General features: G+C 37.1%; 1 protein-coding gene across 4 annotated transcripts in view; it reads left to right on the forward strand.

The window, feature by feature from the left end:
- Nucleotides 1-26,393, forward strand: part of Tmtc2 (transmembrane O-mannosyltransferase targeting cadherins 2) — a 352,627-nt gene that overhangs the window by 253,666 nt on the left and 72,568 nt on the right. For all 4 annotated transcript variants that reach the window (XM_069989321.1, XM_069989349.1, XM_069989340.1 and 1 more), the window contains exons 9-10: nt 11,651-11,732; nt 25,448-25,562. In XM_069989321.1, coding sequence (XP_069845422.1) covers nt 11,651-11,732; nt 25,448-25,562 — 197 coding nt within the window. The remainder of the gene's footprint in view (nt 1-11,650; nt 11,733-25,447; nt 25,563-26,393) is intronic.

The following is a 26,393-nucleotide window of genomic DNA, read 5'->3' on the forward strand; positions in this document are numbered from 1 at the left end:
GTTTAGTTAGAGAGAGAAAGGACAGCAAAAGGTACATTTTCCTGTGGAGTTCATGATTATTTACAAATATGTCCGATTCAAGTTGCAAAATTAATCCCATGAAAAAGTAAGACACTCCGGGCATTGGTGTTTCATTCATTTAGTCCTAGCTACTCAGGAGGCTGAGATTTGAGGATCATGGTTCAAAGCCAGTTAGAGCAGAAAAGCCCTAAGACTCCTATCTCCATCCACTTAACTAGTAGAAAACCTGGAAGTGGAACTATGGCTCTTGAGGTAGAGCCCAAGGCCTTTAGCAACAAACCTTAGCGACAACAGCCAGGTCCTGAGTTTAAGTCCCAAGACTGCTCACACTCAACGTGCGCGTGCACATACACACACACACACACACACACACACACACACACACACACACGTCAGACATTATAAAGTATTTTATGGTGTTGAACTTTTTAATGTGAGATTTTTACATGTAAGTGCTGTAAACAAACTTTATGACTTGATATCTGGAGAGTATATACATATCATGTGTAACATCTTCTGTGAAGCATACTTGGAGTTCAGTTTCATAGTTCAAACTTTGCATTTCTTACTAATAACATGAGTTTTACCCCTTACTGCTACGAAGGAACATAGGAACACAAGTATCTAAAATGCCCCAGATTTTTATTTTGTCTTGTGTATCAGGCAGTAAAAATGTATCTTAGAGGTCTCTTCTTTTGCTAGATACTAGCAGGAAAAATTAAAATTGAAATATTCAAATTCATTGAGTTCTTTTGTTTTTTTTTTTAATTTATGGAGAATAAGATGATTGCTTTTTAAATAACTTCTATTTGGTTGTTGCTAGATTGTTTCTTTAGCTTTTGTATTTGGTCTGTGCCCTCAAACTCAGCCTCAATAATTTGTTTCTTTTAGCTATTCACCTAAAACTTTACTCAAAATGAGTGTGGTTCTTTGTTGTCCTCTCTGATACAAAGTCAGAGATAATCTCAAGAAATCAGGAAGGAAAAAAAAAAAAAAGAAATCAGGAAGGTAATGCCAGCAAGACCAACCTTTTAAAAGAAAAAAACAAAAACAAAAAACAAAAGACAAACAAACCTGGTGATTTCTCCTTGCATTTAGAGGTACTCTAAAAATAGCAATATATCTAACTCAGTCCAAACTGAAACAAAATGAACTGCAAGCTGATAATTTTAAATATAATTGAGGTTGTATTTGTAATATTTTTTAAAAATTTTTCTTATTTTTATTTTTGTCAGATGTGGGGCCTGAACTCTGGGCCTGAGTGCTGTCCCTCAGCTCTTCACTAGAGCTCTACCACTTGAGCCATAGTGCCACTTCCAGCTTATTCTGTGTATGTGGTGCTGAGGAATTGAACCCAGGGCCTCATGAATGCAAGGCAAGCACTCCACCATTGAGCCACCTTCCCAGCCTTATAATCTTAAGAATAGAGCAAACAGTTGTTTTATACTCAGTAGACTTCAGCTGCAAATTTGAAAGAAGGAATTTTTAAATATACAACCAGATGCAAATATGTTTTGTTTTTAATCCTATGATAGAAATAGCATTTGGTGATTGCAGTATTTAGAATCTTTTTCCTGATATAACTGTGGTAAATGTCAGAACTTACACAGAATAATACTTCAGAAGGAGGCATTAGGACTTCGAAAGTTTTTTGCATAATTGATTTGTTCTCACCCTTCACAGTAAGCAATTTTTAAAATAAATGTATGCCATGAATTTATTTCTGTTGAAACTCTATCAAGCTGGAAAAAACTTTAAGTACTATAACAGATCTCCATATACTTTGAACTCAGATAAAACAAAGACTAAATTCTTGCAGCAATTGTGTCAGATTGGTCATGCACTTAATCTTTTATAAAAATCTTTATCCTAGGATAGTTTAAGATTACAGGATGTTTCTGAAGTTAAGTGAGTGACTCTGCGCACCACACCTTGATATCCCTTCATTAATAGCAGCTTAGTAAGGTCCATTTGTCACAATTATTGAGCCAGTACTGATGATATATTATTGTTAACTACAGGTTGTATTCAGATTTCTTGAGGAACTATGGAGTCTCTAACTCTTTCTTTTCAAAACTATTTTGGGTATTCTTTCTTTGAAGCTTGTATATTTAAATTTTTCTCTTTCTGTTTCCTTTTTGTTTTTTTAAGCACTCATTGAGGTTTTGATAAGGGAAGGAATCAGTCTGGCATTTGGTTTGGTTGTTGCGAATATTTTCACTACATTAAGTCTTTTCTAGTCAAGAATACAGGATGACTTCCATTTATTGATGTCTTTTTTAATTTATCCCACTGAAGTTTTATAGTTTTCAATATTCAAGTCTTTTGCTTCCTTGTCCAACCCTATCTTTTGGTTATGTCTATTTTCAAGTATTTTATTCTTTTTGATGTTTTTGTAAGTGGAATTGTTTTCTTAGGGTTTTTGTTTGTTTGTTTTGGATTATGTATTGTGAGTATATAAACAGCTTTTTATATCAACTTTGCATTCAATGGCTTTGGTGAATTTGTTTATTGTAGCAGATTTTTTCTGCATTTTTAAAGAGGTTCTAGAGATAAGCTTGTATCATCAGGGAACTCAGATTATTTTATATCTTCCTTTTGTTTTTAAATTTGGATGGCTTTTATTTCTCTGTCTAGGTGTCCAGTGCAGTGTTGAATATAAGGGATGAGAAGGACTTCTTTGTCTTGTTCCTGATCTCAGAGGAAAAGCTTTCAGCTGTTAGCTCTGTGTGTGTGTGTGTGTGTGTGTGTGTGTGTGTGTGTGTGTGTGTGTGTGTGTGTGTGTATGAGAGAGAGAGAGAGAGAGAGAGAGAAAGAGAGAGTGAGGGAGAACTGAACTCTTCTGAATGATTTACATCTGTTTTTTCTCTTTCTTTTTAATGAAATGGTATTTGATTTTTCTCCTGCAGTTATTCTGTATCATTTGAGATAGTCAAGTGATTTTTTTTCCATCATGGGGCTTGAATGCCCCTCAGCTCTTCAGCTCAAGGCTAGCGCTCTACCACTTGAGCACAATGCCACTTCTAGCCTTTTTTCTGCTTATGTGGTGCTGAGCAATCGAACCCGGACCTCATGCATGCAAGGCAAGCACTCTACCACTGAGCCACTTCCCAGCCCTAAGTGTTTTATTTTTTTAAGACAAGATCTTTCTGTGAACTCCAAACAGGCTTCAAAACTTGAAATTCTCCTGCCTCTGCCTCTGTCTCTCTAGTGTTGAGATTAGAGGCATAAACCATTGTAACAAGTTCCAATGATTGTTGTCTTTTATTTTGTTCATGTCTTGTATTATGTTGACTGAGTTTTGCTGGTTTCAAACTAATCTTTGTTTGGTGACAGCTTGTCTTTCTAAAGTCCAGTCAGATGGGTCTAGGGAAATGACTGATGGTTGCTTTATCCATTTTTTTTTCCTTATAAGAACAGGAGTGATGAAATTTCTGTGACCTGCTTCAGGTTTTTTTAAGTGCCTGAGAACTGATCTCTTTTTTTTCTTATATTTGAGATTCTTTCTTCCTCATAGCACTCACTCTAGATTGTCAAATGCTATATCCCACCTGCCAACCCTGCACTTGCACATGTGATTGCCATTGCTAGCTGCTGTTTCGTTATCTCATTCTATGTCTACATTTATGTCTGAGCAAATCAGGAGTCACAAATAACCATGGATTCTGTCATAAGCATTTATGTTCCTGTGGAACAAAGCATTATATATTGTATGTCGTAAATGCTCAGTAGGTGCTGACCAGATGCTGGGGGCTTACTCCTGTAATACTAGCTATTCAAGAGACTGAGAAGTGAGGATTGTAGCTCGAAGTCAGCCTGGAAAGGAAAGTCCATAAAACCCTGATCTCCAGTTAACTACCAAAAAGCCAAAAGTAGAGCTGTGACTCAATTGGTAGAGTGATAGCCTGAGCAAAAATGGTCAATTCCTAGCACTGAGACAAAAAAATAGAAGTATAAAAACAAATGTTTATGTATCTATATATATCTATATGTTTGATTACACAGCTTATCTCCTTTCTCCATGAGGATGCATACATCTGTATGAAGATTGGCTCTAGACAGCTTGGCTTGTTCCCTGTGTAGCAGCTCTTAGATCTTTGACATTTATTTCTTAATCTCATTTTATCTCCTCTCTGTCTCAGTCTCTTTCTCTGTCTCTCTCTCTGTATATAAAAAGCACTTTGTTATTGAGAGAGGATTGCAGAGTTAAATTGTTTCAGAACTTGCACAAAGCATTTTGAACAAAGCCTGGTAGTCTGTTGTAAGGAACAGTAACTGTTAACCATTAGCAGTCAGATAATATTATGGTTGTGTAACATGGTGCATTATTACTTATCTATAACATTCCTTGATCAGCCTTATGACCCACCATTCCTGGGCTATTCAATACCTGGTTTAAATATTAAATACCTGGCTACTCCCAAAGCACAGCACATTCACTCATACTTCATCTTTTTCAAGCACATGTTGTCTTGGCTTGTCACCAATATCCTACCTATCCATGCAACTTCATCTCAGCATCTTCCTTATCCAGTAATAATTCCACATAAGGTTACCACTCATTCTCAGAGTTCTTCTTGCATATGAATACTTAGGCTATAGCTGTGACTTACATAATACTGCGTGTTTTATTTTAAACAGTAGAAGTCAGTAGCTTGTTTATCTATAACTGCTATACCATGGTGTTTAGCACAAAGTTGTTCAATAAATACTTGTGGAATGTATGTAGATGAAAGGATCTAATGCTGGGATCTTCCCAGTTCAGATCTGAACAAAAATAATCAGGCTATTGCACCAACACATCGGTGCTATCTGAGGCAATTCTTCCATAACCTGTGCCTTCTAGAAGTGGGTATATCACCCTTCAGTATTGCTAAGTATTTGTGTCTTGCCTAGAAAACAGAGAGCTGGTGTAGATATCAGGTTGGTCTTGCTCAATTATTTAGATGCTGAGTAAGTATACCAAGAAATACCCGTTCAATAAATTAATTGTTTCAGTGTTACATGGTAAAAGGAAAGAGAATGAAAACTGCAGATTAAAAGTTTAATTTTTCAATGTTAAATAAAGTTGAGTACAAATTTAAAGAGTCAAGTGTCTACATTAAAATATTGTAAAATACAAAAGAGATTTTTGTCTCAGGGAAAAGATGCCAATATTTTTGGGGGAAAATATTTGTGAAATAGGACAGATTTGAATAAATTTGTATTTTAGTTTAAGTTTTTCTTCCATGAAACAAGTATTTGGACATTGTAATATTAGAGTTAATTATTACTCTTCTACTTATAATTCTCTGATTGGTAGCAGTTTAAATCCTACTCTTTGAATATGTGTTTGCTAGATCATTCCAGAATTTCAAAGCAAATATGGATTTGGGAAAATAAATATTTCTCTAATAGGTAGGAGTGAAAAGGGATTTCTTAAACCATTACCCATATTTAGATAAGTTTGGAAATGAAGAAAATACCCATTACTGCACAAGCGACTTCCATGTGGAGTTTCATATTCTCCTTGCTTTCCTCTTTTCTTCAAATGCCTTGAACCCTAAAGACAGTCTGGCCTACATTCTTCTATTCTAGAACAAGAAACAACAAAATTTTCAAATCACGGTTCTTCAGGTGACTGTGCTACAAATAGGCTATATCAAGTACATCCAAAGTAATCATACTTTTTACATCCTATATATCAAGGACATCCAAGATAATCATACAAGTAATCATACGACTTGTTTTAGTAATGATTTTAGATCTAAAAGGTCTAGTCAAGAAAAAATTATTGTTACTATGGTTGTCAGGTTCCAGAATCTCATGCCTGTAATCCTGTTCAAGAGGCTGAGATATGAGGATTGTGGTTTGGAGCCAGCTGGGCAGGAAAGTCAGTTAACCTTCAAAAAACCAAAAGAGAAGCTGAGTCTCAAATGTTAAAGTAATAACCTTGATCAAAAATGCTCCCTGAGTTCAGTCTCCAGGATCAACACACACACACACACACACACACACACACACACACACACACACACACACACACACACACACACACACACACACACACAAGCAAAGAACCCTATTGCTTTTTAGCAAGCTGAAAAGGTTGCTATTCTATGCTTTTAAAATCTATTTCACCTCATTCAGTCTTTTCAAATACTTCCCTATTGCTCTTCAGTTCCTGCTGCCCCTATTATACCAAGATTATAGTAGATAACTCTTGTTGATGAATTACCGTGTGCAATGCACAGTCCTAAGTGTTTATGTGTGCTTTCTCAGTTACAAACTTGATCAGCAGATGTCATTGAGGTCCCTGTAAGGAGCTGAATATGGAGATTTTCAGTTGCTCAACTAGATAGACTAGCTTTTTGTTCTAAGGAGCAAACTTGAAAGGATCAAACTTGGGTTAGATTCCTAAGTCATTTCTCTTTCCTTTTGGCCAATGTATCTTTTCTCATGACTCATCTATTGCTGACTTTAAACTAGAAACAATGATACATGATAAAGTCTGTAATGGATCCGATATGTCTCCGCATCTCTAATGGACAAGGCTTATGTTTTCCACAACATGCCACCATGCACCCTAATGTTCTGTTTTAAAAAGCTGACCAAGTCAACATGACTCTTCCCAAGCAGGCTATGTATTTATCACAGTTGTGCAAAAAATGATGTCATGTCCAACCTGCCATCCTATATACAGCTGCATTGCTCCAATGGCTAGGAATATGAGTTCACCTCCTTCTGCATTAGCCTGACCAGTGTTCAATGGGATGAAGTCAATTTGGGAAGCTGTTGTTTAGTGATTCCTGTGCAAACTGCATCATACATTTAAAAAGAAATCAAGGCTGAGGGTCTTAGATGTTGACAGTGGTCATTTATCTCTGAGCCAAACTGCTATTAAATGATTCAATCTAGAAGAGTCAAAATTTCAACATTCTATTCTGTCACTTTCTACTCAACATCTTTTCCTATTCATCGTCTGTTTTCTTGTGAAATTACCCATTTTCTTTTACTGTTAGAAAGAGAGAAAGAGAATTTTATTTTTGCCATAATACCCCAACACATGCGTGCACTTCAACCAGCATGCTTTACTGCTTAGACTTGGGAATGATCCAGTCTGGCGATATGCTTGTCATGTGTATTTATACACACAAGCTCACTCTGCTGGCAGCTTGCCAGCCTTTGGCCACTTGCGTATGTTTCCCCCTTTCTACCTAGTTTGAAGGTTTCTATTATCTTATGACTATTAGCTGTACTACTTCATGGGGAATAGGAGAAAGTGAAGGCATATTGCTTACAAATCAACACTTTTTTTTACTATACCTTCCTTTTTTTGAGTAAATTATATAGAATTTATTCACAGAAAGGAGTTCAGAAATCATTGTTCTAGCAGAAAGTAGAAAATTGGTTATGTGCCATTGTGAAATAACCTTAGTTTGTTAAGCAAATGTGTTTTATGCTGACTGGTGTCAGGTTAATCTTTGTAAGGTATAGTTCCTTTTAAATGGTAGTAAGTTAAACATGTCTCCTTTAAACAAAATGTCTAACTTGTTTTCCTAATTCAATTTTGTAAAGAGAAATTTTAAGTCTCACTTCCAAAACAGGTAAAAGATACTCTGGTGTTTTCATGCCTGACCAACTTTTCCTACATCTATCTATCAGTCAGCTTAATTATGCACCTCATTTTAGGAATCTTCCCTGACTTACTCAGGCTAAGTATATGTCCCATCTCCATTTTCTCTTCTCTTCCTACTAGAAATATGTTTAACAAAAGTCCTCTTAATTACAGTATTAGAAATGGTAAGGCCCTATATCCTGATTCATTATTATATTATTGTACTTTGTATAAATTCAGGAATGATCTCATTTTATCTTTACCTACCCAACATCTGATAAAATTATAGTCATATGGCAGGTGTCTTATTACATGCTTTGGAACAGATGGATGGGTAGATGCATAAGTGTAAGAGTATCTTTATGCTTAAAGTTTGATTTTAATACCATGATGATTCCTGGTGTTGCACTACTAGAACCTGCCGGTAGTGTAGTAACACACACTGTGAAACCAAATTGTCTCTGAATCCCTGAATTGTCAAATCAAGTTCTGGTACTCTAAGCAAGATACTTAACCTCTGTGCCTCAGTCTCTTATAAAGCAGCAGTTTTGATAGTTTAACGTGTGCTGATTTGAAAAAATAAATAAAAATTTAAAATACCATCAGGTATATTAGGAGGATTATATATACTTAATGCAAATATATGCAATATAATTAATTATGTAAATGACATTATATACATATATGCATGCATATTACTTACTTGGAGCAGTATTTCCTGCCTAGTAATCTACAGTTTTTCTCGAATTATTGTGCAAGCCAAAAAAGAGAAAGTAAAGTCCTACCATGCAGTACGATTTTCTACAGACTTCTTGAAAACTATGTTTTGATAAACACAGAAGGTGAATGGAGACTTAATTATGCTTGACAAATTCCCAGGGTTTTGAGCTGTGAAAGGATGCCTGTGTTAAAATACTCTGTTTGTTAGGATTGTCTTGGGGAATGGAATCTAAAGCCAATGTATGTCCTCACTGGAGCTAGTAATGGAGCCCAGTGGAACCATCGGTGAGACCACAATGTCAGGAGAGCCCAATTCAAGGAAAGGCTCTTGAGAATTCTGTGAGAGTCCAGGTAGCTGTAGAGTTTTTATGCAAATCATGGTATAGTGTGCATAGAGGCAACTTAAGAACCACAGTATATATTGTTGAGGTTTATGGATCAGCTTACTTAAGACCCTTTTTTTGGATTTTCTACCTTTGATAGACATCTCTATCTTCAAGTAGCTTTCAAATAAACCTATAGTTGTCAATACAGTTAATGAATTTTGGTTGGTTTTAAGCCTCAGCCTTGGGGCTGGGAAGGTGGCTTAGCGGTATAATGTGTGCCTCTCATGCATGAGTCCCTGGGTTGGATTCCTCAGCACCACGTACACAGAAAAAGCCAGAAGTGGGCGCTGTGGCTCAAGTGGTAGAGTAGTTAGCCTTGAGCTGAAGAGCTCAGGGCCAGCGCCCAGGCCCAGAGCTACACGACTGACCAAATAAATAAATTAATTAAAAAGCCTCAGCTTTTCCCCCAATCTTAGTTAAAGCTTTAGTAGACCTGAGGACATAAGCCAATGATTTCCTTTATTAAGCACTAGAAAGCAATAGAAATAGAAAGAGGAGGTTACAAATAGGAAAACTATTTTTTATTTAAAATTTTAACCACTGGTCAGTTGAATTCTGCTTTTCTAACAGAGGATTACAGCCATCAGAATTCAGATAATCCAGATTTTTTGTTTGTTTATGTTGATCTCCAATTGATAAAATGAAACTTCTTCAAAATAAATGTCTTTCTTAGCTATCTACCTGCTTGGTCTCAGAACCAGACTTCTCAACAGAGTCCAGTGTGTTTAAATCTTCAAAGAATTGTATGTCTGAATAAATGTCTCTCTACATGCTTTACAGTGGTAGCATTCTATGAAAAAAAATAAAAAATGAGTTGAAATTAGGGAGTTATTTACATCTGGCTTTATCCTCTGGTGAGAGCATTTGGATTTGAGAGCTTGTGGCATGTTGCCAATGACAAATGGAGGCACTGAGATTGCCTTCCCATCATACACTACCTTTTATGGTGTCCAGGGATTTCTTGCTCTCCTATGTGACCCAGCTGCAAGACAGCTGTTGTTTGGATCCCTGCCCTTCTACTCTCACAAGACACCATCCTAGCTATCCCCAGAGGGTTTAAACTTCTACAATGCAAGGGTCAACATTGAGACCGATGACTCCAAGCAGCACCCCATACTATTGCTAAATGGTGTGGATAAAGTGATCTAATGAATGCTTACTATACTGATCGAGACAAAGAAACCACACTCATTGACCAACAGCCCATTGGAATTTGTTGCTAGTAGCTAAGAATCAAGGGTTTTTGTCTACACTAAATTATTATTGTTGTTGTTGTTGTTGTTTTGCCAGTCCTGGGGCTTGAATTCTGTGCTTAGACTCTGTCCCTGAGCTCTTTTCATTCAAGGCTAGAACTCTACTACTTGAGCCACAGCGCCACTTCCAGCTTTATCTGTGGTTAATTGGAGATTAGAGTCTCAAGGACTTTCCTGCCCAGACTAGCTTCGTACTGTGTTCCTCAGATCTCAGCCTCCTGAGTACCTAGGATTATAGGCATGAGCCACTGGTGCCTGGCCATGCCTTTCTTCTAAATACAGGAGTTGTTCCCTTCCAGACTTCTAACTCAGCTGTGTTCTGCTGTGCTTTGCCTGTTCATCTGGCTTACCTTTACCCCTTTGTTTGCGACTCACTTGGAACACCATGAAGTGTTTTAGTATTTCTGTCATAAGCATTCCTTTGTTAGTTACATTTCTACTTAGAAATGCTGGGTTTGTCATTCAATACATTGATCATTGCATCTTTTAATTTTTAGATCAAGCATCAATTATTTTGGAAACTTTTCCTGTGTACTCTGACTAGAGTCAAACCAGCTGTTTATAGATCCCTTTGTGGTGGTTGTTTGTTTTTGATTTGTTTTTGCTTTATTTTTCATACAGCAGCATTTTGTAAGCTTCATCAGAGCAGTTGTATCTGTTCTTATAGTCCATTTTTGTAAATCTCATTATCACAGTACTACTTACCTGGTATGTGCCCAATAAATATTTCAAGAGTTCAAAGAAGCAATGAATAAATTTAATGAATTACTCATTTTTTAAAAACTAAAGTCAGTTTGATATTTTTATTTTTTAACTCACATGCTTATTTCCAAGACAAACTGCCTGCTTATTTCAAAAATTGGTGTGTTTTAAAATTCAAAAATATTTTCCTAGTTTTAAAGTACAAGTTGTTTTAGGGTATGTTTACTTGTATTTTGCTTGAAAGTGGGAGAAAAAGGAGGGAGGGATTACAATGTTTGACAAGAAATGTACTTACTACCTTATGTATGTAACTATAACCCCTTTGTACATCACCTTGACAATAAAATTAAAATTTAAAAACAGCTGATTTGATCAAATTTTCTTCTTGTTTCATCTTAGCTTCTTCAGACATTTTAATGAAATTTCTGAGTACTTATCAGCTAAGAGTTATAAATAATGAGATGTTGGTTTTGACTTGACTTCAAGTTTAGTATAGCAATACAATATAACAGCCTAATTAATTTGTCCAGGTGAAGTTTTAAATGTGATTGTATCTGATCAAATTAATTGTCTCTAATGAAATGTTATTAGAGTATATGTGATGGACTCCTCTAAGCTTAAAGGTAAAATACAGAAATGAGCAGATGTACAAGGGAATAATAATTATAACAAGAAACCTAAGTAAGCTAAATAACTCTAGTTCTATAATAGTTGTCTGTTAACTTTTTTATGTTTGCACTTTAAAATACAGTTTTGTTTCCATATGGAATATGCAAATAACAGTAGAAAAATTGGAATTGTGAATATTGTATATATATGCATAAGACAAGTTATTTATAACTTAAAGTAATCTAGTATATTTACATTTATTATTGCTATTTAATTATTTTCTACTTTTTAACTGAAAATATTACAATGGTAATGTATTAAGGTGAGGATTTCCCTTTTGATCTATTTTTTGTGTTTTCAAGGGTCGTAAGAATGAGGCTGAAAAGTTCTTCTTGAAGGCTATTGAGCTGGATCCCACCAAAGGAAACTGTTATATGCATTATGGTGAGTGTTTGATAGTTCTTCTGTCTCCACCACATTTGCTGCTAACTCTGGTATGAGATTTAGGCTTTTCTCGTACAGGACATTTTGAGAAGAGATTGACATTGCTATTATAGACCTTTGTCTCATGTTGCTTTCTGCCCTTCCCTTTCAAAGTAACTTTCAGTGGCTCTCATTTGGGAAGTCAGTTTTACAGTTGTTTCTTCAAGAGCAGTGTTTAAATGAGGTCTCAGGAAAACATTTAACTCCTTGCCTGATGCATAGTTTGCAAGAAAAAAAAAAGTAGGTTCTTTTTCATTTTAAAAGATAATATATTGTTCCTTAAGCATGCCACTTTGGAATTCTAGAAGTTTACACTTGTGGCTCAAAGTCTTGCTTTCTGGAAGCAAGATGTTCACTAGCCTATAAATGCTTAAGAGTGCAGCCAAGGATAAACTGTCATGGTTGTAAAGAGTGGCTGTTGCTTTCCCTTTAGCCTTGGCCTTAATCAGTCCAGAATGAGCTTACATAACAACCCTGTCACACTCTACTCTATCATTAGTAGTGAGTCATGTGTTTAGTGAGGCACAGTATCCCTGGTTTGGTATTGGGTAAGATATTCTTATTTCTCCTAGATTTACAGTTGGTACTGTTTTCAAGGAGCCAAATTGCATTTTTTTTGACAATCCCTTGGCAGAGAAATGTATTTTTTTTTAATCACCGTTGGCTTTGATGTGTTAGTTATTTTGAAGAAGTAAACCTAAAAGTGGATAGAAAATACATCTTAAGGAAATAAAGCTAATATGGCTTTAGAACATTAATGCCATCTCCTAGCATCTAACTTGTGAAAATAAACCAGTGAGAGGCTATAAGGGTGAAAGAATGGAAATAATAAAATGAAGGAAACACTTAGCCAACCACAAGCACTTATATTATTGTATGTATATGGTTATAAGCCTAGGATTGATGCTTTATCTTTCCAGTGTAGTGTATGATATGATTGTACACAATGTATTACATAACCACTCCTCTCTTGGCTCTTTTTATTGATGTGTTAAGATAACAGTCAACTAATTTAAGTTTGCTGCAGAACTTAATTTGTATGGGTTTTCCTGCATGAAGTATTTAAATTAGGTTTTTTTCATGCATAATATTTTGAGTAACCCTATGATGTATTATTTTCCCTGAGCATGAAGAGCCATATGTCATGGCATTTTTAGGAAACAGGATTTTTGTTCCTTGCCCTTCTTCTTGTATGCCTATTGTTTAAAACTAATGATACTCATTGTATCTTCTAAGCTTATTTCTAATTATTTTATTATAGAGGATATAGGTATTTTTCACAATGGATGTCTTTTACTTCATGTGAATGCCAATTGTTTCAACATTGTATTAATTTCAATAGTTGATGCCTTATTCTGCCTGTCCATCTTTAGGAACTTTTATTTTATATTACATCATGTTTCTGAATTTTCTTTCTCAGGGATGTTTGTAGAGAGTATTTCTCCCTTGAGAATTTTGTTTTGACTTAGGAAAGTTCAAGAGCGAGTGCAAGAAATACTTTATCCTGTACATTATTTGGAAAATACTGATAACATATGTCTTTAAATTCATGTTTAAAATTTGATTTTCTCTAGTACCCTTGGAGTGTTTTAATTTTTTTGTCATATGCATGTTTTTGGAAGTCTATTTCTATTCTCAAGGAAGAATGGTTATCTGAAGTATAATTTTACAAGTTTTGTGAATTTTTATGGCATTATATATACTTTCTTACTTGGACATCATAAATAAAAGGACTAAAATGAGACTTAGTAGATTTACTTAAGTCACATAAATTAAAAATTGACCAGAAGCTGTATCTAAATACTTGGTATTCTTTATTTTGCTGTGCTTTGGTTATAAAGCTACACATTTAAAGAATCTTAAGAATTCTTATTTGATGAATTGATTTTTATATATTGGCATTTTAGTATTAGAAAATTATTTTTCAATTAATATAAGCCTTGTATGGACAAGGAGATTGAAGCTTTGGGCAGTGGGGTTGAATTAAATACGCTAGGTCCAGCAATTATTGTCCTTGCTTTCTCTTCTGCAACATATAATCTTTTTGTTTACAACATTTATAGATAGGCTGGCAGATAAGCCTCACTTTTGACTGGTATATCCTCCATGCACAGCTTTAGAGCATCAAATACATATATCATGATTTAGCTTAGAATGGTTAAAGAACATTTTTTTTTATTTTCACATTTACAAAATGTGTACACAAGGTACAAGACACTCTTCTCTTTTCAGGAAGTGCTGTGTCGGAAATAAACATGATGATGTTATCTTCAGAATGTAATGAGGTGGAAAGTGCAGTACTTCCCAAAACTAAGTAGCGAAGTAAGGCATCTTTGAGGATATCATTATTTGAAATAGTGGAATGTAAGCCAAGTATTTGAAGAGCCAGGTTCAGACAGAAGAAATAGGAGGTTCAAAGGGTTCAACAGAAAATCAGTTTTTAAACAGAGGATCGTTTTATTCTATCTTCCTCTTGAGCCCACACAAAATGACAAACTTATGTTCATAGAGGAGAAAGAAAGCTCATGTGGCTGGAGTATATTAAAGCAGATGGCAAAGTAGGAGTCGGTGAGGCTACTGGGGGAGGAGAGGGAGAGAGCACACAAGGCGTTGCAGATCCAGCTAAGTAGCTTGCCTTGTTTTCTCTGAGGAATGGCAGGGACCATGTGAAGAAGACAGGATTATAAGAAAGGTCAAAGTAGAGTTAGACTTACTTCATTCAATATGATTTTTTTCCAAGTCTTTCCATTTCCTAACAAATGGGGCGCTGTCATTCTTTCTGATGGAAGCACAGAATTCCATTGTGTATATATACCACATTTTCTTGATCCATTCATCTACTGAGGGCCATCTGGGTTGGTTCCATATCTTAGCTATGGCGAATAATGCTGTGATAAACATAGCTGTGCCGGTAGCTTTAGTGTGGCCTTGTTTCTGATCATTTGAGTAAATGCCCAGAGGTGGGATTGCTGGGTCATGAAGGAGCTCTATGTAAGCCAGACCCAAAGAAATCTAGGTCCCATGAGGGTTTCCCTCATTTGCAAAAATTAGTATATGTCTAGGATAACTGTCAGATGAGCAGAAAAGCTCGAAAGCTATGTACATATGACCATATAAGATGATGCTAAATATAATGAACCCCAAGATATGGACACAAGAGGTCTTTCTTTGTTGTTGTTGTTTTCAATGTAGTATGTGTTTTTTTTTTTTTTTTGTTTCCTCTGTATGTTCATTCCCCTATGGCATATCCCCTGTTGTCACTGTCCTTGATTTTGGTACCCTGCATCTTGTATATACATTTATCTAATTTGGGGAGGGGAAGGGGAATAACAAAATGCTGAAACAAGGTCACAGGATGACCCATTGCAACAATAATACCCACAAGATAGTATATATTGAAAATGAACTTTACAACTTTGGTGAGGGGGGAGGACTGAGGGAAGGGATAGTGGGAGAACAACAAGGGAAGGGGTAACAATGTTCAACAAGAAATGTACTCATTGCCTTACTCATGGAACTGCAACCCTCTGTACAGCATCTTTACAATAAAATAAAATTTTAAACATAGAGTAAGGCAAATCCTCTCTAGAGCTATTGCTGTATTAGCCAAGAGCTAATGGGGGCTTGGAGTAGGGAGTTATTAGGAATGTAAATATTTATATTAAATTTAAATATTTCCCTCCTTTAGAAGATTCTAAATTAAGAATATGGAAGGATCTGATTTTTATTTCTAGGCCATCAATATCTAGCATATTGCCATACTCACAGTGCTGTGCAATAAATGTTTATAGAGCTCCGTTCTATAACTGAATCCAGGATAGAAAGTTTACCAAAAAGAATGTTCCATTTGAATTTTTATTATTTCTCATCCAAGAAAATGCATACTATGATTATCCTGCCATTTCTTGCCAACTTACTGGTTATAGATATTCTTAGGGTGTTTATACCCACAGATTGAATGAATAAAAACACTTCCTCAGCTTAAAAATAAATATTTAAATGAAATATATGTGTTTTGAGTCTTTTTAAAATGCTTTTGCAAATGCCAATGAAAATGCCAGATGAGTGAATTTTTTATGGCAAATTCACTCTTGATTATGTGCTTTTCGTTTGCTTGTTAATGATGAAAGAGACGTGGAATATCATGCACTTGAGACTAGATAGAGGGGGAATTGGGGGATTATATTGACTGGGATGGTGATTAGAAGATGATGTTTAGAAGGACTGTCATTTCCTTGTCAGTTGCTTTGAATCCACTCGTTTTATGTCTAGTGGAAGGCATTACATCAGAGATTGTCTTCTTATCCTTTAGACTTGTTTGCAGTTTTATGAAATTGGTTTGATGGGTTACTTAAATGTTGGAATCTGTGGTATCTATAGTCTTTGGAGGTGAAACTAGATGCTCTGGAATTGAGACTAGTCACATTTGTAAATCTAAGAGCTCAGATTTTAAGTTGTCTTTATCAGGTATTCAATTTTTCACTCAATCATTTTTGTGTTGTTGTTTTTTTTTTTACCTTTAAGTAGTTGTACAAAGGAGATGCTATTCAACAAAGCAGTAAATAGGGCTGGGGAGGTGGCTCAGTGGTAGAGCACTTGCCTTGCAAGCCTGAGGCCCTGGGTTCAATTCCTCAGCACCACATAAACAAAAAGAAAAAAGCCGAAAGTGGCGCTGTGGCTCAAGTGGTAGAGCGCTAGCCTTGAGCTGAAGAGCTGAGGGACAGCGCCCAGGCCCAGAGTTCAGGCCCCACGACCGGACCCAAAAAAACAGAAAAAAAAAAAAAAAAAAACAAAGCAGTAAATACAATGTGTCATGATCCATGTGATCCTTTTCAACATTCTCACCTCTCAGATCTGTATGAAATAGATTTCCAGCTTCATATTTACCAAATACTATGTCAAACACAAGAACAAGTAGCAAAAGATAACCTCCAATGAAGTGTGGCAAGGAAAGCACAATTCGTAAAAAACAATAATTATTTTAATTACCAGTAGTTTTAAAGAGCAAGAAGCAACATAATTAAAGGGTGTTGATGTAAGGGGGTTGTTTAAAATATAGGTGAAATATGCCTAATAGATTTACATTTACCATATATTTAAAGAATGTGAAGGAGCTCACTCACCAGAAAACAAGGTAGAAAGGAGCGAGTGTGATGAGAGAGAATGGTCAGGAGTTTGCTATCTCTTTTTCTACCCAGAATACAGAGAGAATGGTCAGAGAAAAGCCACATCATGATGTTCCAGAAATAGTGAGAAGAAAACAAGAATTGTTTCCATAGAAAAGGGAATGTCCAGATTGTGCAATCTTTCAGATTATGAACACCTACCAAAGAAAATTAGTGGTTTTCTATATAACCATTAAAATATTGCTAAAACTGGGAGTCCATTATTCCAACATTTTTCTTTTTCTTTTTTTTTTTTTTTGTCGGCTGTGGGGCTTGAACTCTGGGCCTGGGCGCTGTCCCTCAGCTCTTCAGCTCAAGGCGAGCGCTCTACCACTTGAGCTACAGCGCTACTTCCGGTTTTCTGGTGGTTTATTGGAGATAGGAGTCTCACAGTCTCTCCTGCCCGGGCTGGCTTTGAACCGCGATCCTCAGATCTCAGCCTCCTGAGTAGCTAGGATTACAGGCGTGAGCCACCAGCGCCCGGCTCCAACATTTTTCTTTTTAATCCCCCAAAGAAGTGTAGAATTTTAAACCTAATAATTCAGATTAGTTGGCTCTACTGTCAGTGTTAGAGTCATGAGAACACCTTACACATGTGTCATATTGCCCTCTACCCAGTTTCCTCACCTTTGATTTTTTTTTTTTTAATGTGTATACTGGTAATGGGGCTTGGACTAGGTTCTGTCCCTTAGATTTTTGTTCAAGATTACTGCTCTGCCACTTGCACCACAGCTCCATTTTAGGCTTTTTGATGGTTAGCTGGAGTCAAGAATTTCATGGATTTTCCTACCCAGACTGTCACGAAACCATGTGCATGATTCTCAGATCTCAGCCTCTTGAGTAACTAGGATTACAGATGTGAGCAACAGTGCCTATCTTCAACTGTGATGGATATGAATCATAAAACCCCTATAAGTTAGGGATAGGTTCCATTCATATTTGGCCAACAAATAAAAGTTCACAATTTTTAAGTGACTTCATGGTCAGAAACATTCAACATAATTTGTAGTAATTATTGAGGAACAACTTGAGAAGTCTCTTTCAACCTGCAAGTGCAGAATTTGCCGTTAATATCATATTCTGTTTTTCTCTAGGATGATTTGCATATTATGTTATGTAGGTTTCATTTCTTTTTAAGTAAGCACTACTTGGAAGGAACTTATTAAACTATTAGGTTTAAGCATCTTAGCATGAATATAAAAATGAGAGACCTGAAATATGTCATGGCTTGAATTGATGGAAGGTCTGTGATTATATTTTATTCATAACTAAAACTACTTAGAAAAGATAGTAATGGAGTGAGATAGACTGTTGTGTCATTTTCATGTTAGTCATTTCAAAAACAGAAATTAAAAAATTAAATAATGAACTAAATTAGGATATTGCCTTGATTAAGTGAAAATATATTTTAGTGGCTCTCAGCAAAATCACATTGATTATAATTATGTTAAATGCTTAATATGAAAAATATGTGTTTTATATGAGTGTTTGCTATTCTTTTTATTACTCCAGCAACAGCAGAGGAAGTTCAGAGAAGTATGATTAGATTAGGAGTATTCTAAAGGCTGTTTCAAGTATTTCTCTCATCTAAGACATTGTGTGTGTGTGTGTGTCTGTGTGTATGTGCATGCACAAGCATGTATGTGTGTGCTGCTTTCAGGCTTGAATTCAAACCTGTGCAATGGCTCATCTTGTTTACTCAGGGCTTGCACTTGGACTCTTTCAGTCACGCCTCCAATTCCAGATTTTTTTTTAAATTGGGTTTGTTGGTTCTGAGTGGTCATGAACCATGATCCTCAGATCTCAGCCTCTTGAATCTCTGGGATTATTGGTGTGAGCTACCAATACTAGGCTAAGGTATGTTGTTTTGAAAAATTGTATTAGAGTATCTAATAATGATGAGATGAATTGATCTTCATTACTGGAGTTACAGTATTTAGAAAATATGACATTATCTATTTTACAGATGAAAGACTTAAGTTATAAATAATATTGCTCATACATTGAATTTCTTGTGCCTGATAAGTTGGCAAAGCACAAATTTGAGCTCAGGAGGACTCCAAGTCCCCTACTTTCATGGTTTGGCATATGCTTTCATATGACATGAAATTGTGTTTCAAGTGGTAGAACACCGACCATGAGTCAAAAAGCCTGAGGAGATAATGAGCCCCTGAGTTCAAAAATAACACTCATAAATAGGTCATCAAGGCATAGAAATGTGAAAGGCCCAGAAGGAAGACATGAGCCTATGGACAGAACACTGAGAAGACGAGAGGGATACAGGCTTGATTACTCACCTTCCACACCCAAACTCACCCACATTTCTTTTTAATTCTCAAAAACAAGTACCTCAATTTTATGAAGAAATACATCTCAATAAAATCCAAAACTTCAAGTCTTACTCTATGTCTAGTTTTCTGCAATTATTTAATAGAACTCAACATGTAAACTTTAAAAGCAGGAGGATCTTGTGAGTTCAAGGCCTCTGCTACACAGGGAGACTTTCTCTTCAAAAAGAAAAGAGAAAAAAAAGAAGAACAGGGCTGGGAAGGTGGCTCAGTGGTAGATCGCTTGCCTTGCATGCATGAGGCCCTGGGTTCAATTCCTCAGCACCACATAAGCAGAAAAAGCTGGGAGTGGTGTTGTAGCTCAAGCAGTAGAGTGCTAGCCTTGAGCTGAAGAGCTGAGGGACAGTGCCCAGGCCCAGAGTTCAGGCCCCACGACCGGACCCAAAAAAGGAGGAGGAGGAGGAGGAGGAGGAGGAGGAGGAGGAGGAGGAGGAGGAGGAGGAGGAGGAGGAGGAGGAGGAGGAGGAGGAGGAGGAGGAGGAGGAGGAGGAGGAGGAGGAGGAGGAGGAGGAGGAGGAGGAGGAGGAGGAGGAGGAGGAGGAGGAGGAGGAGGAGGAGGAGGAGGAGGAGGAGGAGGAGGAGGAGGAGGAGGAGGAGGAGGAAAACACAACAATGATGACAACGAAATAAGCAAACAGAAAAAAAGAATGTCCTTAGTCTGTTGCTGGTGGCTCATTCCTCTAATCGTAGCAATTTGGGAGATAGGGCAATATAACCATGGCTACAGGCCACCCCTGGGCAGAAAAGTTGGAGAGATCCCTTTCAACCACTGGCATCCATGAAAAGAAACTAGACACAGTGATGTATCTGTGACAATGGAAACCCTAAGTATAGGTGGAAGTCTGCTTGGGCAAGCAAGACTCTATCCTAAATAAAACCAGTCTAAAATAGGGCTGCAAATGTGGCTCCATGGTATCATCTCAGTGTAAGGCTCAAAGTTCAAATCCCAGCACTCATCAACATTCAAAGTGTCCACAGAGACAAAGAATAATTTTTGGTACAAAGAATGAGGATTATAAATAACATAAATAATAGAGTGGACCTTGTATTAGTGAGCCCGACAACTGTGTAAGGCAAGTAATAGATTGTGTTCTTTATCTTGAGTCTATGTTCATTTAACAGGGACAATCACAGGGGCCTTGCCTTGTAGTTGCGCAACTCAGCATGGCTGGTTTTAGACAATTCTCCGGTGTCAAGGAAATTTGTGTTTTGTGAGGGTTAAATAAGAGCAACGTATGACACGTACTTTGAGGGTCTTCCTTGCCGTACTTATAATTTTTATTTTTATTATTATCTCCAAATAATTGTCCAAATGAATAGCATGTCCATTAGTGTCTCCCCTTCCACCATTCTCCCACTTCTGACTGTTCCTTCCCCATCTATCTCTTATGCTTCCTTGCTCCATTTACATGTATGTACACTGAGCATGATGACTGTACTCACCCACCTTCCTCTTGCAGTGCTTTTTCTGCTATTGTTCTCAAGTTTATGGCTCCTGCAAAGTGGACACATCAGTACATGAACATATCAGAGAAGCACATTGAGCTGGTTCAGGAGCTCAAGGGAGTTATGGGCTCATTGAACTGCTCATTTCCATTGCCTTTGCCAGGTCTCAGAATTAGGCTCTTGTGACTAAGGCACCTCTGTTTGATTCCTTTTGTCTTTCTCATGTCTTTCCTTTTTTATTCATTATATTCTTCATCAAACTAGTTGCTTTCCATTCATCTTTAGACGGCAAAACTCTTCAGGTTGCTTAAAACTCAACATAAACTTATTCTCCTTTTAGAAGCATACTTAATCCCTACTGAAACTATATATTCCTTAAATATGTAATGAGGTGGTATTCCCCGCTCTTGTTTCTCCTTCTTGTCACCCCTCCTTATTCTTTCCCTTCTATCTTATCTCAACTCCCTTGAATCTCCCCTTGTTCTCTTGTTCTGCTATAATTCCCACTCCCCATTGGACAGTCATCACAATTACAAGAATTGTTTCCTAGCATCCCATAACCCTTGGAAAGAGTCAGGGGAGAAATCAATTTAGTAATACGCTGTTGGCCTTCCTAACCTGTTTCCCGGGGCCCTGGCCCATGGATTCTTCAATCTCCTTTGCACTAGTCACCATCCTTGCCACCTGTCCAATTCAGAACAAATTCTTGGCCTTGTGTTCACTTAGGGACACATCCAGAACCTCCCTACCTCACAATGCGCAGTCCAGATTGATCTCCTGGGTGCCTTTTCCTTGTTACTCAGCCCACCTGTTTTCTTGGCCAGTAACCGTGGCACATTTATCACATTAGAGCTGTCTTGTGAAAGCAGAGCTTTGTTAACTCAGGCTGCCAAGTGCCTAGAAACACAAAGCAATGAAACTGATAGAAAGGAGAGGGAGAAAGATTAGTTTTAAAGAGTGAGAGCATACCTAAAATGGCAATGTGACAAGGGCTCAGAAAAAGACTCTCAGTATGGCTCCCTTCAGAGGCAGAGAAGAGCCCTCCCCCCGTATTATATTCCTCCGGGGTATCATTAACATGCACTCACAAACATTTTCCACCCCAGCTCTCCCTCTGCAAAGCTAGTCTAAATCCAGGCCACTGACTCTCTCTTACCAGGAATGCATTTCTCTCCCCTTTGCCTCAGTTCCCCCCTAGCCATTCATCTTTAACCACTAGATGTCAGCAAAACCAGTCAGGCCAAGTGTTTCAAACATGGCCTTTTCCCTGTTCCAACTATCTAAATTTGAGAAAGTCCCCCAGGTACAGAGAGTTGTTTCTGCAGAGCTGATAATGTTATTTCATGATCTGGATGCTGGTTATACAACTAAACTCCTGGCAAGACTGAAGCAATACCATTGCTTGTAAAAAATATCCTTCCATCCTCTTTTTACTCGCCTTAGATTATAAATTATAAACAGAGTCAAACACACCTCTGTCCAGAAATGATATATGTACTACGGTGCATCTACTTTTCAGATTTATTTTCAGGTAGAGGTAAAATTGTCTTCAAAATCTCCTCCCTCCTCTAAGAGAGACTGGACTACTACAAGAGCTAATATTGCATTTATCTTTGTAACACCCCACCACTACCTAATGGAACCAAATCTTGTGCATATATAAGCACAATGTAAACTTCCTTGATAATTAACCCATGGAAGAAACTATCTTCTGATTGTAGATGTATTTTGTTTCTTGTTCTCAGAGTACTGAGTTAATTCCACAATAGAGGAGAATAAACTAAATGTTGGTCAAATTGCATAGTCTGAATTGTTTGGATTTAATACATCTTTAGGATATAACTGAGTTTGAATTGTTTTATGTTCCAAGGGAAATGCAGAGGTCTAAAAGCCAGACCATGATATGGCTCATGTCTGGGAGGAACCATTCATATAAACTTCAATATCAATGACACTTTGGGGATTGTACAGAGTTCAAGGCTAAAATCACTTCAAGGTGTGAGGAAATGAATACAAAATGCCTTGTGGTCTATCCTACTTCTAGAGATGATCATAGAGAGGATATCATTAATTAATGTAGTCCTGTCACTTGAATGTATTTATTAAATCCACACACTAGTCAGGAGGCAAGAGGAGGTAAGGCACTAGGATATCTGGGGAAAGAGCATTCCAGGCAGACAGAATGGCATATGGAAACTGGAATAGCCATCTTTGTTTCTCTAATATGTTAGAGGAATGGTAAAGGAGAGTACTGATCCTGTCAAGACATATAGGCCAAGGTAAGGATTCTTGGATCAGCTAAAAAATGATCTAACTTAACCGCCATTTTAACAGGCTTGCTACCATATCAGTCAAAGGGATGGAGACCAGAGCAAGATAATGTTCTAATGTAGGGAATATTGGGTAGAATGGGATAAATTCTGATTTTCCTTTTTCTAAGGGGAGTTACTTTAATTAAAATACGATCTATTGGTTTTTATTTCATAAAGAAAGATATTATTTATTCTGGACCATTGTTATATGAATGATTTTTTTTCCTTCAAGAAAATTGTGTCATCATGACGCCGCGTTCAGGTTGTTTTAGGTGTTCAATTTAGTTGCAGTCATCTTAACAATGAATATTTCATTGTATTTTAACAAGAAATACTCGTCCTGATTGATTTAGGGAAATTATATGTAAAAAATTTTCAATGACAAAAAATACACACACACACACACACACACACACACGCACACACACCCTTATATAGATGATCTGTGCTCCTTTCTCTGTCTGTGTGGAAATAATATTTATTACTTCTCCATCCCTCCTCCTTGCTCCCTTTCTTTCTGTCTTCTTTAGTCTTATCTTCCCTCCCCTTCCCTTTCCTTGCCTTCCCCTTTTCTTTTCTCCTCTCTCTTCTTCTCTCTCTGCTCCCTCCTTTCTTTATCCCCCTCTTTTCTTTCCTTCCTCTCTTCCCTTTGCCTTTTTTCTCTTCCTTTCTTCCCTCTTTCCTTCCTTTATCCTTTCCTTCTTTACCAGAATTTATATATCTCCTTTTTCCTCTCCAGTCTGGATTAATGAATTTCTAAAAAGTATTTTTTTGTTATTCAATTAGTTGTTGCACTTTCCTTACTATTATTATAAGCTATGTTTCAGAGTTAATAGCTGCCTGGAAAGAAAAATACCAATTAATAATTTTATACATTGTCCTTTGTTTAAATATCATATAAATAATTCATATATTTATTAACACATTTACTTAGTTAAGTATTATATTTGAAGACAGGTAGCAATTAATAGTGTGAGTTAATTTAAAATATAATCCATAATAAGTATAATTAACTGAAGAATAGGTTTAGTCTGATGTATTTTATTAAGGCACACATGAGCAGATGCTAATTTTTCATTATGCCACAAATGATCTAATTCTACTTTGTGTTCTTTTTTTTTTCTGAAAAGCATGTACTTTAAGTTCTATCTTTCCCTTCACTGTTCTCACTGATCTTTTTAGCTCGTTGAAATTACATCCATGTTATTTTCATTCAATTTCATTGTTGACATCTGGTGGAGACATATTTCCTTTTGTTTTTATTTTACTGGCTTTTCTGGTTGGGGAATCCTGTATTAGAGTGCAAGTTTTTGGTTGGAAGGTTTAAACCCTCATGACTTTGCAGATGAAGATTTCTCAGTAAAAGATGAAAGATTTATACAAGCTAAGGAGAAAAGGAGGAGGTAACAATGCTCTATAGTAATTGTACTCATTATCTTACTCATGTAACTGTAACCCCTCTGTACAGTATTTTTACAATTGAAAATATACAAAATATAAAAGGATTTCTCAGTGGTGAGGTACAACTGGGTGTAGACAGACTGTAGCAGATTTTCCTGTAACTGTCCTGAGGATGGACTGTATGTAGCTCAGTAGTCAAAGAATCAGCCAGTATACTCAACATGCTGGGTTGATTCCCCTATTCCACGTAAGGAGAGGAAGCTTAGAATCTTCTGTGCTGTGCTGCTCTTTTTTGGGCAGACAATTTTTTGGGCTCACTTCCTACCATGATTTACTTAACCTGTTCCTACAATCTGCAAAATATCTCAGAGTCCCATTTCCTGTAAGAGCTTTTCTGGTCCTGCTACACAACAAGACAAAGTTTAAGAATATTTTCAGTTGTGTAGCTCCACTGGAACTTGGGGGTGAGAGGCAAGCTAACTTTCTTGTTGATCAGGCTCAAGGGGGTAAGTTTGGTATTCTAGAGTAATCAGGTCTGGGATCTCTCCCCAAGATAGTAATGGCTAGAAGATGCAGATGAACTTTATTAGCTACTCCAAGTGCTTGTGGTACTGAATAAGATCAACTGACCACTAGTCTTCAGAAGGAAAATGACCTGCAGCACCCAGGTTCGTGGCAAGAGGAGTTATACCAGCCAAGGTATCAAGAATCTCAGAGAACTGAAGCTGTGACAAGTTAAAATATACTCAGCTCATATTTGTCATATGCCTTTGATTTGTCTCGTTTTGTTTATTGCTTGAATAGTTTAAAGCAGATTCTTTTTTGAGAAAAACAATATGTTACATGTGCCACATACAATCCTTGAGTGTCAGGCAGTTAAGGGGAAGGCATATAAATGATGATCATGGCACTGTCACCTTGCCAATAGGTATCTTATAGTTGGTTGTATCATTTTAAGCGGTGAACATCTTCTGAGAGTAGACTCTTGTTTTCTTACTCTGCAGGTCAGTTTCTTCTGGAAGAAGCTCGCCTGATGGAAGCAGCAGAGATGGCAAAAAAGGCAGCTGAGCTCGATAGCATGGAATTTGATGTTGTCTTCAATGCTGCCCACATGCTCAGGTTAGTTCTCGCTATTCTATCAGTTGCTGTCCTGGCCTTGAGAAAGCACTAACTTCCCTCTCATTTTATGTCCTCTTATTATGAATTAAGCTATGGAATCATGGATAATTAGAAAGCTTTTATTTATTATGAACTAGGTAACCAATGTGCTGGGATAGGAGCTCTCAGGATTCTGACAACTTTGAGACACCCTTATCCACAATCCTTACTCTCAAAAAAGTACTTGTCATAAAATACCAAGGAAAGGCAGGAACCTATGGCTCATGCCTATAATCCTAGCTACTCAGGAGCCTGAGGTCTGAGGCTTGCGATCTGAAGCCAGACTGGGTAGGAAAGTCCATGAGACTCTTCATCTCCAGTAAACTACTCTGAAAAAGCCATAAGTGATGCTGTGGCTCAAGTGGTAGAGCACTAGCCTTGACCACAAAGAGGCTTAGGACAGTACCCAGGCCCAGGGTTCAAACCCCAGGACCAGCAAAATTAATTATATATATATATATATATACATTTTTTTTTTTTTTTTTGGCGGTCGTGGGGCTTGAACTCTGGGCCTGGGCGCTGTCCCTCAGCTCTTCAGCTCAAGGCAAGCGCTCTACCACTTGAGCTACAGCGCCACTTCCGATTTTCTAGTGGTTTATTGGAGATAGGAGTCTCACTGTCTCTCCTGCCCAGGCTGGCTTTGAACCGTGATCCTCAGATCTCAGCCTCCTGAGTAGCTAGGATTACAGGCGTGAGCCACCGGCGCCCGGCTTAATTATATTTTTTTAAACATAGAAAGAAAAAACATAGAACTAAATTTAGTAACTGTATAATTAAATGTCTCCAAAGCAA

This window comes from Dipodomys merriami, unplaced genomic scaffold (assembly GCF_024711535.1).
Source record: "Dipodomys merriami isolate MVZ:Mamm:240054 unplaced genomic scaffold, mDipMer1.0.p SCAF_10, whole genome shotgun sequence".
NCBI classification, from domain to species: domain Eukaryota; kingdom Metazoa; phylum Chordata; class Mammalia; order Rodentia; family Heteromyidae; genus Dipodomys; species Dipodomys merriami.